The sequence below is a fragment of the Diceros bicornis genome, chromosome 32, assembly GCF_020826845.1.
Source record: "Diceros bicornis minor isolate mBicDic1 chromosome 32, mDicBic1.mat.cur, whole genome shotgun sequence".
NCBI classification, from domain to species: Eukaryota; Metazoa; Chordata; class Mammalia; order Perissodactyla; family Rhinocerotidae; genus Diceros; species Diceros bicornis.
This window is the reverse complement of record NC_080771.1, coordinates 9,154,216-9,167,458: the sequence shown is the minus strand read 5'-3', so window position 1 is coordinate 9,167,458 and position 13,243 is coordinate 9,154,216. Positions and strand designations below refer to the sequence as shown.

The 13,243-nt window shown below is 46.8% G+C and overlaps 1 protein-coding gene across 1 annotated transcript; it reads left to right on the top strand.

Moving 5' to 3' along the window:
* Nucleotides 1–3: 3 nt before the first annotated feature.
* On the top strand, nt 4–12,932 carry LOC131395928 (liver carboxylesterase 1-like). The gene is made up of 9 exons (XM_058527703.1): nt 4–60; nt 1,566–1,711; nt 3,983–4,094; nt 6,688–6,828; nt 8,467–8,547; nt 8,803–8,950; nt 11,084–11,215; nt 12,210–12,282; nt 12,560–12,932. The coding sequence occupies exons 1-9, from the start codon at nt 4–6 to the stop codon at nt 12,741–12,743; spliced, it is 1,074 nt and encodes a 357-aa protein (XP_058383686.1). The 3' UTR covers nt 12,744–12,932.
* The last annotated feature ends 311 nt before the right edge of the window (nt 12,933–13,243 follow it).

Here is a 13,243-nt window from a genome sequence, read left to right as displayed (position 1 = left end):
GACATGACAGACAGTCGGCAGTGCAGGGTCATTGTGTCCTTCCTCAGGGTCTGTGTTCTGGTAAACTCACTTGCAGCATGTGGCCCCCATGTGGTCCTTCCCTGAGGGCCTTGCCACTGGGAGTGGTTCCTGGAGCATTCATTCATTTATTCATTCATTCACTCCACAAATAATTTTGATATAGCCAGACATTTAGCAAACTCTAGATGCTTCTTTCAATGGAGTAGACACATTAATGATTACTTAATCACACAAATTATAAAATGTCAACTCTGACAAGAGCAATAAAGTAGAGGACCTGATGTCATAATAGAATCCAAAAGGAGCAGTGAGTCCAGTGAGTAGGGGAGGTTATCCAGAAAGACTTCCTTAAAAATATGATTAATGCCTTGAGATCTGAGGAATGAGCAGTAGTTTACTTGGTGAGCAAAGAATATTCTAGGAAGAGAGAACAGCATGTGCAAATGTCCTGTGGCAAGAGGGAGTATCTCGACTGACAGAGAATCAGAAAGACTGATGTGCCCAGAACAGAAGGAACAGAGGGACCCTGGGGTGAGCTGAGGATGGGGACATTGCAGGGGCCATGCTGCACAGCACCCTGGTGAGGACTTTGTCTTCGTCTGCAGACTGTTAGGAAGCCAAACAAGAGTGAGCAACAGGAGGCTCTGATGAGGAGCACCCACTGGAGTCAGTGATGTGGAGTGTTTGGTAGGGCTGTGAGAGCTGGTTTCCTGGAGTGGTGGGGGCAGCAGCCAGACTTAAAGGAGTCGGTAAGTAGGAAGACAGGAAAGGAAGACATCAGGCATTTTTAGAATTTTTGAGAATGTTCTTCAGAGTATTTTGGTTGTAAACAGCAGAAGACCACTTGACCAGGCTTAAGTGGAGAAGGGTGAATTTATTTAAAGGAAACAGAGGTGGCAGAGATGGGGCTGGATTTCTCTATCAAATAGGATCCAGAAATTGGGAAAATGAAGGGAATCTAAGACTTATTCTTGCTCTTTCTCTCTCTCTCTCTGTCATTCAGTCATTCTCTCTCTATCATTCTCTGTCTCTCTCTCCTCTACTTCTCTCTGTACCTTTTTATTTATTCAACAAATTCATACTGAGCATTGATTCTGTGTCAGACACTGTACTAGGCTCTGGGGAGCCCTACACGCTCTCCACGGCCCCGCATTCATGGAGCCTTCTGTCCATCTGCGTCTTCTCTTCTGGTCCCATTTTGTAAGTGACTTGCCCGAGGCCAAATGGCTAGTAAGTAGATGAGCTGAGATTTGAAGCCAGACAGTGTGATTCTAACTCCATGCTCTTAAGTCTCACTCCATGCTGCCTCTCCTTAGATGCTCAGCTCTGAGATCCTTATGCCCATTTTAAGAGAAATAAAATAACAGAAACAGAGGCTGTCTAAATGGTGTGACTGGAACCAGGACCCACACCTGCTGGTCTAGAGTATTTTCTGCCACCCACTCTGAGGCCTTTAGAAATTGAGGTTGGGGTGGAACACCTCTCTACTGACCGAGGGAAGGGACATGGCTCTTTAATTCTGCTGTCACCTGTGATCTCTGCAGCAAATTGCCATCATTGCTGGGTGTAAGACCACCACCTCGGCTGTCCTTGTTCACTGCCTGCGCCAGAAGACAGAGGACGAGCTCCTGGAGACGACGCTGAAGATGGTAGGTGCATCCATTCTCATGGCCTCACAAGCTCCCACACTGTAAACTTGGCCCCAGGCCTCATCATTTCAGCTGTCCCTTTGTCCCAGAAAAACTACCTTGGACAATGTCTCGTGTCTGAGGGACAGTGTCCGCCTCTGGATCTGATGGGGAGTTTCTTTTTTTTTCTCTTTTGTTAGAAAATATCTCAAACCTTAGAAAGGCAAAGAATAACACAATGAACAATTGTGTAATAATCCCCTAGCTCTATCAAAACTTGCTATTTTGCTATTTTTGTTTTCAGATATATTTTTTAAGAAATTAGACATTACATATTCTCAGAAGTAACTAGTATCTTGAATTTTGGTGACAGGTATGTTAAGAACACAGTTTTTAAGAAAGATTGTCACAATTTATCTTGACTAATTTAGAAACTGCTGCAATTGTAACCCTTGTTGACACAATTTTCTAGATTTTCTGAGACTCTACTTCAATTGTTAGAGTAATTACATATCCATCCATGTATCCATCCATTTACCCATTAATATTCTTATTATCCATCTATCCATCCACCAATCTATCCAATTTATCAATATGGTTTCATCAATTTAATATCAATCTATCCATATCTCTCATTCATTTATTATCAATCATCCATGCATCGTCCAAACACCATGTATCCTTACTGTACCAACCATCCCTCTAAATTCAATGATCCATCCATCACCAATATGCTAGTTGTCATCCATCTTCCACTTATCCTTCAAATTCACCCATATTCCATGTATTAACAAACACCATCCATCCATCCATCTAGCCGTCCATCCACCTGTGATACGTGTATGGGTGGGGAAAGAGAGGGTGATAAGACACAAATTGGATACAGTCCCTGCTCACAAGGAACTATTCAAGGAGAAACACACTCGTATATGCCATGGGCTAAGTGTGTTGGGAGTACAGAAAGGGGACGCATGCATTATAGTCAGCAAGCATACTTCACGGTAAAGATGACATTTGAAGATTGGTGGATGACTGTGGCAGTGGGTCATCACCAGGGAGCTACAACAGGACAGACACCCACAGAACACAGCAACTAGGGCCAATGATGACTCTTCCCCTTTTTGCGGGGAGGGTGTGATGTGGGCCCAGGAATAGCCTGAGCCCCTGGACTCTCTGTCTGGAACCTGGGTTCATGAGGCTATGCCTGGATGCCCAGGGACAGGCCTCTAGCACTGGATTCTGCTCTATTTCCAAGAGTAGATTCCACTGTGGCCTTGGGCTTGGATCTTGGTTTCTCAGGATCAAATAAGGTGACCACTGTGTTAAAAGAATTAAAACACAAATGTTTTCTGATGCCTGGAAAATAGCAAATTTATTTCACCAATTCTCCATGTGGCACAAGGGAACCAACTTTTAAGGCGAGAGTTGTGACTTTGGGAAAACCCAGAGAACCTAAGAGCCCATGTTGTCCTTGTGAGATTTTCTGTGATCATGTGAAAGTGCTCCCGTAATTACCCACTCTCCCCAATACATAGACACACACACACACACACACACACACACACACACACACACACCTACCTAGCTGGTAGGGTGACAATCTATGATAGAGGGGCCCTTACTGATCTCTTGTCTCATACTGATCAGTGTGGTAACTGCAGTATGAGATTATATTCAGTGCAATCTTGGTGAACACACAGCATAGAGAAGTGTAGGGTAGGGTGAATTTCGTGAGCTTGTATGAATCAGGACTTTCTAATGCAAGAGGAAAAAATTCATCTCAAAGTTCCTGGAGCAGAAAAAGAAATGTGTCGGAACAGACTCTTCAGGTATCTACTGAAAACTAAACTACAGTTCAGGAGTAGAAGGCTGCAGGCACAGCAGCATCCAGATGCAGATATGATACGATTAAGAATCTGTCTCTATTCCTCAGCTTTTTACCCCTTAGTGCTGACTTCACTCTTAGGCAGGTTAGTCTCCTGGGGAGGTTAAAGACAACAACAGCACACCGGACTTACATCCTATCTGTTTAGAAATCCTCTTTCCCAATAATTCCAACAACAGTTTTGGGGTAAACTCTATTGGACTGACATGGGCATATGTTCATCCCTAAACTAATCTCTGTGGTCAGGGAGATGGGGCACGCAGGTCAAATACAGTTGCCTGGATTCATGGAATTAGAGGAGGGGAAGAGAGAGGTCCCCAAAAGAAAAAGAGGGTGTTGCTGCCTAGAGAAACAAGAAGGGGAAGTGGGTGGAGGGCGGGGCAGGCACAAGCACAGACATTCTCTCCAGAGCTCCCCTCCCCGTGCTACACCCACACCCTGTGCTCAGGCCCAGGGGAGCCAGTGTCCAGCTTTTCTCCCAGGAAGCTTCTCACCCACATCCTCTGCCTTTGTCTTCACAGAAACTTTTCACTCTTGATTTCCTTGGAGACCCCAGAGAGGTAAGGATGTTTGGTTTCTTGATTACAGGTTTTAAGCCTTGACATCTTTAAGCTCCAGTTAAATAGGAGTGAAAGAATTCCCCCGGTGGACTCATAATAACTCCCTGTGTTCATATTGCTGAGGCTCAGAGAACGTCAGTGACTTGTCTACATAACACAGCCAGGAGGCCCAGCCATAAAACTGGAACACATTGCCCTGACTCCCAGTCCAGTGCTCCCAGTCATTAACTCTGTGTCCCCTGAGCCAGCCTACCCTCTTCTTGTTTATACTTCCTGCTCCTCCAAATGCTCCATTTAGAGAAAGCTGCACTAAAAACTTGCTGGGGAAATGGGGATAACTTGGTATGGGGTTTCCTCAGGAGCCTTCATTGAGGGACCCAGATCATCTCCTGCAGGATTCAGGGTTGATTGGCTGTATAAGCTGCACTGTCTGCAGGGCTGTCAGGAAGGGAGCCCAGAATCTCAGTCCTGAGGACACCACCCTCCTCCCAGATGTGCAGGAAACTCCAACAGCATCCCCCTCATCTCCTTCCTCCTCCCCTCCTACCTTCCAAGGAGTTGCCAGTTTCTGAAGATAACACCTCTAGGTTGCCTTACAAACCTGTCCTCTCTGCTATCTCTCTGGGGATAGTAGCACCTACCTTAAAAGGTGTTGTGAGGATTAAATGAGATTCATTCCATCATTAAGCAAATATTTAATTAGCAATTACTGTGGACCAGGACCTGATTCAGAAGCTGGGGATATAACAGCAAAACAGGCAAAACAGAGACCATCCCTGCCTCCTGGAGTGAGGGAAGAGTCAATAAACAGACAAGTAAAATACGTAGTGTGTGTGATGATGGTCAATGTGAGAGAGAAAAAGTAATTGGGAAATGGGGCTAGAGTTTGCCAGCGGTTTGAATTTACATGGCAGAGTCGGGAATGGTCCACAAGAAGGTGACATTTGAGATGAGTTCTGGAGGAGGAGAGGAAGCCAACCATCAGGAACACTGCAGGAAGAGTGTTCCAGGCGGAGGGAAGAGCGACTGCAAAGGTCCTGAGGCAGGAGGCCAGCATGGCTGGAGTGGAGGGAGTGAAGAACATGCCTAGGGCTAAAGGAATGGGAGGGAGAGGGTGGTCCTTAAATGTCTGGGAATTAGATTGCAAGCTTGATGAGAAATCTTGGGAGGGTTCTGAACAGAGGAGTGATGAGACCTTGGATTTTACAAAGGGGATCTTTGACTGCTGTGGTGAAATTTAAGATAATGAAGGGGACAGAGCAGATACAGGGACACCAGCTGGGAGTCCACTGCACTGCAATCACCCAGGCAAGGGACCATGGCAGCTTGGACTAGCCCACAGTAGACGGGGTGGAGAGAAGGGGTTGGTGCCTGGATATTCTTGAAGTGACAGCTGACAGGATTTGCTAATGGACAGGATGTGGGGTGTAAGGAAAAGAGTAGGGTTGAAGCAGTCCCCTGAGATTTTTGTCCTGAGCCAGGTGATGCACGAGGCCCACCCGGGGCAGCCACTGGCACCCACTCTGGACAGCGGCGACTTCTGCCATTCTCACGGGTGCTGGTGTCACTTAGCCCCCACTGGACGCAGCCCTGATCAGGCCCTCGTCGTCTCTCTCCTGGACTCGCACCATCTTCCACCTCTACTGTCCCTCCCACTCCCATGCCCCACGGTGCTGCCAGACTCACCCTTGTTGACCCAGGTCAGGGAGTGTCCCCCCTTCTTAAAAGGCTGACCTTCCTGAAGACAAACCCCCTCACCTCCATGGAGTTATCCTTCAAAACACTGTGCAGACATTGTTCAGAAAACGTGCTGCACCATCTGCTCTCTCTAGTCCACGCCCCACAGCTTCCTCCAAGCCCAGGACTCTTGCGGTCTGAGGTTCCTGGGATTAGTGCTGCACAGTGACACCGCTGTCACTTTGTTCATGCTGTTTCCCCTGTTTGGAACACTGTTCATTCCCCAGAGCCCACGGGATGGCAGACACCTCCTCCATGTGGCCTGTCCTGTGTCCTCCTTCCAGAAGGATTTGTTGCTCTTGTTGGCTTCCTGCAGCCCTTTCTGAACTGCACAGCCTTTCGAAGAGAGCAGCGGTGACACTCACATCCTTTGTCCCTATTATCAGGCATATTGCAGTAGGATTTGAGCCCTTGTCCTGCTGAGTCAGATTCACTACTACTAACAATGAGAACTGACTGCAGATGGAGAGATACATGAAGATATAAAAACACTTCAAATTAAAGTACATATACATATGTATGTATGCATATGTTATCTCAACACTTAAATATAAATATACCTATATTTATACATATATGAATATACTTATATTCATATATGTATAAATATATGTAAACATGTGTGTATAGTTTCCAATTTGAGGGATACTTGCCCACATGACCTTACTACTGCTACCTCTGTGTAAATTCTGTCCTCTGGGGCCACACAGACTTAGCCTTCTTGTTAGCACCATGAGTTCTGTTCACCCCCATAGCCTTCAAGTGTGTGGTGCTGGCCTTGTGCTCATCAAGAGGTAAGGGCAAGCGGGTGTTTCCTCCAGAAGAGAAGCACAGACACCATCCTCCCTCTTCACAGAACCATCGCTTCCTGACCACTGTAGTTGATGGAGTGCTGCTGCCAAAGACGCCTGAAGAGATTCTAGCTGAAAAGACATTCAACACTGTTCCCTACATTATCGGATTCAACAAGCAAGAGTTTGGCTGGAGTTTTCCAATGGTGAGAATGTGTTGGTCTCTTAGACTCACCTCCCCTGCTCTTCACGTCACCTCTCTGATCTCCGGTCACAGGAGCTACTCATTCTCTAGGAACCACTTGGGTTCCAGAGCAGCTTTCCGCTTCACAGAAACTGACATTTCCATGGAAACCTTCTCTGGGATGGCCCAATTGTCCCCTGGGTGTGTGGCCCTCGGGACACCTCTCCGCAAACACTGTCTGAGTGTCTTCCAATCCAAGAACCCTTAAATGTGGACTCTGGGAGGGCCTGTGGAGATAATCTCTGGGCAGTTGAGAAAACCGAGGCCTGGAAAGGGGAAGGAGCTTAGAGTTAAGGAGAGTGAGGCCTGGGATCCTGCAGCCTCTCCCCATGGTCTTGGTGCTTACATAGATTCTCCATAAATCCCACACATGCTCCTAGTCATCTAAGTGGAAAGATGCAGAGGAGCTTGATTCCTCTTGAGTTAAAATTGACTGCTAAGAGTTGGGAAGGGCTTTCCCTTCTGCCAAAGATAAACAAAGCCGACAGGACTTGAACAGGTGAGGACAGGTTTTATTCAGTTAACCACCGCAATAGGGAAAAGAGTCCAGCTTGAACTGAGCTCCAGTCCCTGAAACAGAGGCTGGAGCCTCTTTAAAGTCTGGGTGTGCTCAGGGAAAGGCTGCGGGGTGGGAGAGGGGTTTGTCCACGTGACTGGTCCACCTGGGTTAGTTAGTAGGCGCCTATCCAGAACAGAAACAGACTCTCCTGTCTTTACCACAGGAGACAGTGGGTTAGGTTGAAGGAAGATATTCCCTGAAGTTAGGTCTTTGTCCTCCCACAGGAACTGAGAGAGAGAGAGTCATCCCCTGAAGGTTTGCATTTCAAAGAGATGTCTCTCAGGTCCTTGAGGAAACATTTTGGGGTGGTAGATTTATATCTAAAAGGGCGTAGAAAGGATTTGTAATTGCAAGCTTTCTAAAGGAGACACTGTAAAAGGGGGTTCAAAGATCTATCTACTTATCGCCAGGCTGTTGCTGGAGGGAAGAGTCAATTCTCCTGGCACTACAGAGCTTCTCAAGCAGGCAATTTAAGAGAAGCTAGGATCATCCTACAGACAGGGCCTTAAGCTGCTAGAAGCCTTATTACAGTTCGGTTGAGTCCCTTAGTGCAGAAGTTTGGAGGGGGTTGTTATGTGCAGAGTTCTGCAGTTCTCACTTCAGAACAATTTCAGAGGTTATGTTGAAGGGTCAAAGTCGTAGGGCAGGATTTGGGACTTCATCAGTCACCTGCGACATGGAGGGTATTTGTGAGGTCTATCTCTTCTGCCTGGCTACTTCAACACTTGCCTGGCTTAAACCAACTCTCTCTGTCTTGATTACCATTGTGGGGACTCTAGCCTGATATGTATATATATGCAAACATACTACAAAGGACTGGGACAGCCTCTCTTAACATTTAATTTATCCACTTTACACACCTTGAGTCTGGATATAATAAGTCCATTTGATTCAGTGATTTTTGCCCAGCTCATCAAAGATCCATGACCATCAGGACATGCCAAGGTAACCTTCAGCCTGCATTGATTTGATCTGTTGGTCAGTTTGATTCTTCCTGCTAATACCCAATGATGCACAGTTGCTTAACCATTGTTTTAACAGATAATGGGCTACCCGCTCTCTGAAGGCAAGCTGGACGAGAAGACGGCCACGTCACTCTTGTGGAAGTCCTACCCCATGCTTGTAAGAGTCGAGGGAATCACAGGAACTGGCTGAGACCTAGAGAGGGGAGGAGCTTGCCGTAAATCACAGCCCAATTAAACGGCCGAATGAAGACTGGGGCCAGAGGATTATACTCCCATTTTCCTACCTTTCTCATCCACCACCCAATGTGGGGGGTGGTTGCACAGGAGTCAAGAGGTTCACCATTAACACAAGGAGAGAAGCTGTGTCACTCACCAGAGGGTGGTGGTCACTTTCACTCTTGATCCATTTCAGAACATCCCTGAGGAACTGACTCCAGTGGCCATTGAGAAGTATTTAGGAGGGACTGACGACCCTTTCAAAAAGAAAGATTTGTTCCTGGATTTGATGGGAGATGTGATGTTTTGTGTCCCCTCTGTGACTGTGGCCCGTCTCCACAGAGGTGAGTCCCAGAGGTTGGATAGGAAAGGGACACCAACCCCACCAGATTTGCTGCCTATCCTGCCTATCCCTCAGCATAGACAGATATGTTTAAATGATTGAGAGTGGGCCTACAAGGCTGAATCCATAAGGCCTAGCGTGGGATGTTGTCCTATTTTGGTTTCTGCCAGAAGCTGACTCTGGGAAAAAGATCCAAGTGCAAGTAGTTTATTTGGGAGGTGATCCCAGAAAACACCAGCAGAGGAGTGAAGAAGTGACAGAGGAAGGAGAAGGAAGCCAATCCATGCTGCCCTGTCAAGCAAGTGTCCACTGTAGACACTGGAGCTGGGAAGCTTTGGGAAAGCTGCAGAAGATATGTCTCAGGGTTATCCTGAGTGAGAGGCATGGGAGCTCATGTATTTATCCTCCAACTCCCTTGTGTCATTGGTTGAAGGTTGTTTCCACGGGGTGGTTAATTCCCTGGTGCTTTGACTTGCTGCACACATGGACAGAGTGGTCTCTGGTGGCCAAAGATCTCAGGTAAAGAGCTACAGATGCCAGGGGAGGATGTCAGGCTGGCATGTCCAGAAGTAAGGGATGTGGTGAGGCATCAACAGCATCTGCTACAAGGACTCCTCACCTGAAGTTTGTGTCCTATTGGACACGTAGGCTGGCTGCTCGTATTTTGATGCCACAAAAAACATTATGCTCAGCCTTATTTGCATAAATCTTTCATTTAGCCCCTAATAATATTCTTAAGATTTGTTTTTAGAAGTGAAATTAGTAGGCTAGGATGTAGGAGAATTTTAAAGTTCTTTATACAGATTGTGTAGTTGGTTTTCAGCATATAAGAGTGTGGATTTCTTAATTCTCTCACCTGGGACCCTTCCCCCTTTTAAGTCACTCACTGTGGGCTTTATGATCCATACAAAGTGCCGAGCTCCGTGGCCGAGTGGCCCAGGAGTTAGCCCTGAAGGAGCAGGGATGACAGCTCTGGGGAAGCATCAGCAGGAAAGCTGACATCTCTGGGGCTTGGAGGGGGAGGTGAGAGAGGAGGCAGGGAGAGGAGGAGAGGGGCAGGAGAGAGGCAACTTCTTCCTTCCTCAGCCCCTCTTCTCTCTTCACCACCACCTCAACACTCCCCGGGCCAAGCAGGAGGCAAGACACTTGAGGCGACAGAGAAATAGGAAACGCTGAGTTTGTGGTTTCCTGAGACAGAAGAGACATTTTGTCCCCTTTCTGCATACGTTTGTACTTAAATATCTGCACTTTCAGACCAGCTACTTGGATTTGCTTTGCTCTTCTCAGAATAGTGAGAGAAACACTAGAAATGCTCAACAATGGGTAGAAGGGGGCAGCCTGTGGCTCAGTGGGTGATTTTGGAGGGCAGCGCTTCAGAAGCCTGGGTTCACGTACTCAGATCCCCAAAGTGGACCTACACCATTCATCAGCCATGTTGTGGTGTTGACCCACATGGAAAATAGAGGAGGATGGGCATGGATGTTAGCTCAGGGCTAACCTTCCTCAAGCAAAAAAATAAACAAAACGAAGATTGGCAACAGATGTTAGCTCAGGGCAAATTTTCTTCAGCAAAAAAAAAAAAAAAAACTGAGCAAAATAGAAGACACATATTGGGGTAAAGATATTCCCCAAAGGAATGAAAACTAGTCTCTTATCAACGAAATACAGTAGTGTAAACTGTATATTGTAGTTGTTCTTGAGTGTGAAGTTATCAGCGTCCAAAGGGGTTTATGTGAGTTGACCCAGTGCCCTTATAATGATAGTTATTTGGAATATATCTACCTAGAGTTTCAACATTCATTCATTCATTCCTTTAACCATCATACATTAATTCAATAAACACCTGGCTCAAATCCAGTTCCACCTACAGCAGCTATGTGCCTTTAAACAAGTTACGGAACTTTTCTGAAACAATATTTCTTTATTATGCTGATAACCGGAGGTTTCTTTAAGGGCCACACAGTGTCCAACACACAGTTGGCGCTCACAATGGCAGCTGTTATTAATATTGTTGTTGTTGTGTACTCAGGACCCAGGTGTGTCACCAATTCTCTGCGTGCTCAGGGCCCCCAGAGACCTTGATAAAGGTCTGCATCAGGTAAAATGAACTGTGCATGAATCCATGTCTTCTCAGATGCTGGAGCCTCCACCTACATGTATGAGTTTGAGTATCGCCCAAGCTTCTCATCAGACCTGAGACCCAAGACGGTGATAGGGGACCATTCAGATGAGGTCTTCTCAGTCTTCGGGGCCCCACTTCTAAAAGGTGAAGGACCTTTGGTAACTACAAACTTGGAATTAGGAGATCTGCATTCAAGTGTAGGTATGGTGGCCCTGGGCAAGTTCCTCCTTCTCTCTAGGTCTTAGTTTCCTGAATTCACCATAACAAGGTTGAACTACAAAGGTTCCCACCTTTATTTTGCTCTAACATACGTGATAGAGAATGTGTATCCATGTCCCCTCGTTCATGATCATGACAAAAATCCAGACAGGGGGATCAATGTAACAAATAGTAGGTAACCTGTCAGGCCCTGCTCAAGGGCTAGGATGCCACCACCACTTCCACTCACAAGAACATATCAGAATGTGAGTGATAGTAAGGTTAGAGTGGGTGTTGACCTTGAATCAGGACGAATGTGTGTCTGTCTATCTATCCAACAATCTATCTTTCTAAAACTCATATCTTTTTAAACTTAATATATTTAATAATATGATATTTTAAAGAAAACCTTTCACAAATGTCTTCAATGCCTTAAATTTCAATAGTTAGGGAAGACTTGCATGTGACCCACCTCGGGGCTGTTTGTGACACTCCAGTGCCTCTGGGCATTCCCCAGTTGGGTGACTCTTTAGGACCATTGCAGCTCTGTTATTTTTCAGATTCTGTGTACATGTGGGTGGGTGGAGGAGACTGGGGAAAGATCCAAAGGAGAGCAATCTTGGGAGGTAGTGTTGCTGTATTGGAAACCATGGGGTGTGGCAATGCCACCATGAAGGGGGAGGGCAGGGCAGGTGGGCACAGAAGGCAGGCAGCCAGGTTACGGATTGAATTCAGCCCTTCACTGAGTCCTAGATCAGTAACTCTCAAGCTTGAAGTGCAGATACACTACGAGGATCTTCTTAAAATGCAGCTTTTGACTCACTAGGTCTGGAGTAGGAGCTCAGATTCTGAATTTCTAACAATGTCTCAAGAGATGTTGCTGCTGTGGACCCATGAACCACTCCTTGACTAGCAAAGGCTTTTGCCTTCTTCCCCACAGATGGTGCCTCAGAAGAGGAGATCAAACTCAGCAAGATGATGATGAAATTCTGGGCCAACTTTGCTCGCAATGGGTGAGCCTCATGGAAAGACGGAGAAGGGATGGGGAGGGTAAGGCAGATATATTGGGAAGAGGAGCTTCTAACGTTTGATGGTCAGATTCCCAGCCCTGTGACCTCTGACAGGTAGTTCTTAAAAAATGGACAGGCTGCTCAGGAGATGGTGAGCTCCCTGTCTCTGGAGTCATACGAGCCCCTTGGCAGAGATGACACCATGGGTCCCTGAAAATCTCAGAGGGTTGTTGGGACCACAAAGTAGCTTTAGGCAATATCTATTTGATTCTGTTCCCAGGAACCCCAATGGGGAGGGGCTGCCCCATTGGCCGGCATATGACCAGAAGGAAGGCTACCTGCAGATTGGCATCACCACCCAGGCAGCCCAGAAGCTGAAAGAAAAGGAAGTTGCTTTCTGGACTGAACTCCTGGCCAAGGAGACAGCTGGGAAGCAACAACAGACAGAACACGTTGAGTTTTGAATGGGCAGCCCAGCCAGCCTCAGAGGCCTAGGGGAACCCAGATGGCCAGTTGGGGTATTCTACAGAAGGTGTTTCTGGTCAAAGAGGCATCTTATGTGGATGCTGGGGAATTGTCTGGTGGGAGTGGGCAGAGGCCAGTGTGGGAAAATTTCTGTATCTGTGGCCTTAATTTTGGGAATAAATATTCTTTTGGAGATCAAGTCAGTGTCTGTGTCTTTGGCTGGAGATTAAGCCATCCTCCTTAGAGACAGAAGAATGGAGAGAGAGGGCACCATCAGCACGAAACTGCCTCTGGCAGGTCTGACTTGGTCTCTGGACAAGCCAAGTCCAGCAGGCTGGGCCCTGGGAGCTGTCTAGGGGACTCAGAATCTGCTCCACATCTCTGAGCCCTCAACATCTTCCAACAACAAGGTGTGGGGTGGCCAAAGTGTAGTGTCCTCTCACCTACACTTGGAACCACCTGTACAGGTGAGGGTGGCACAGATTCAGGATGTAGCTGG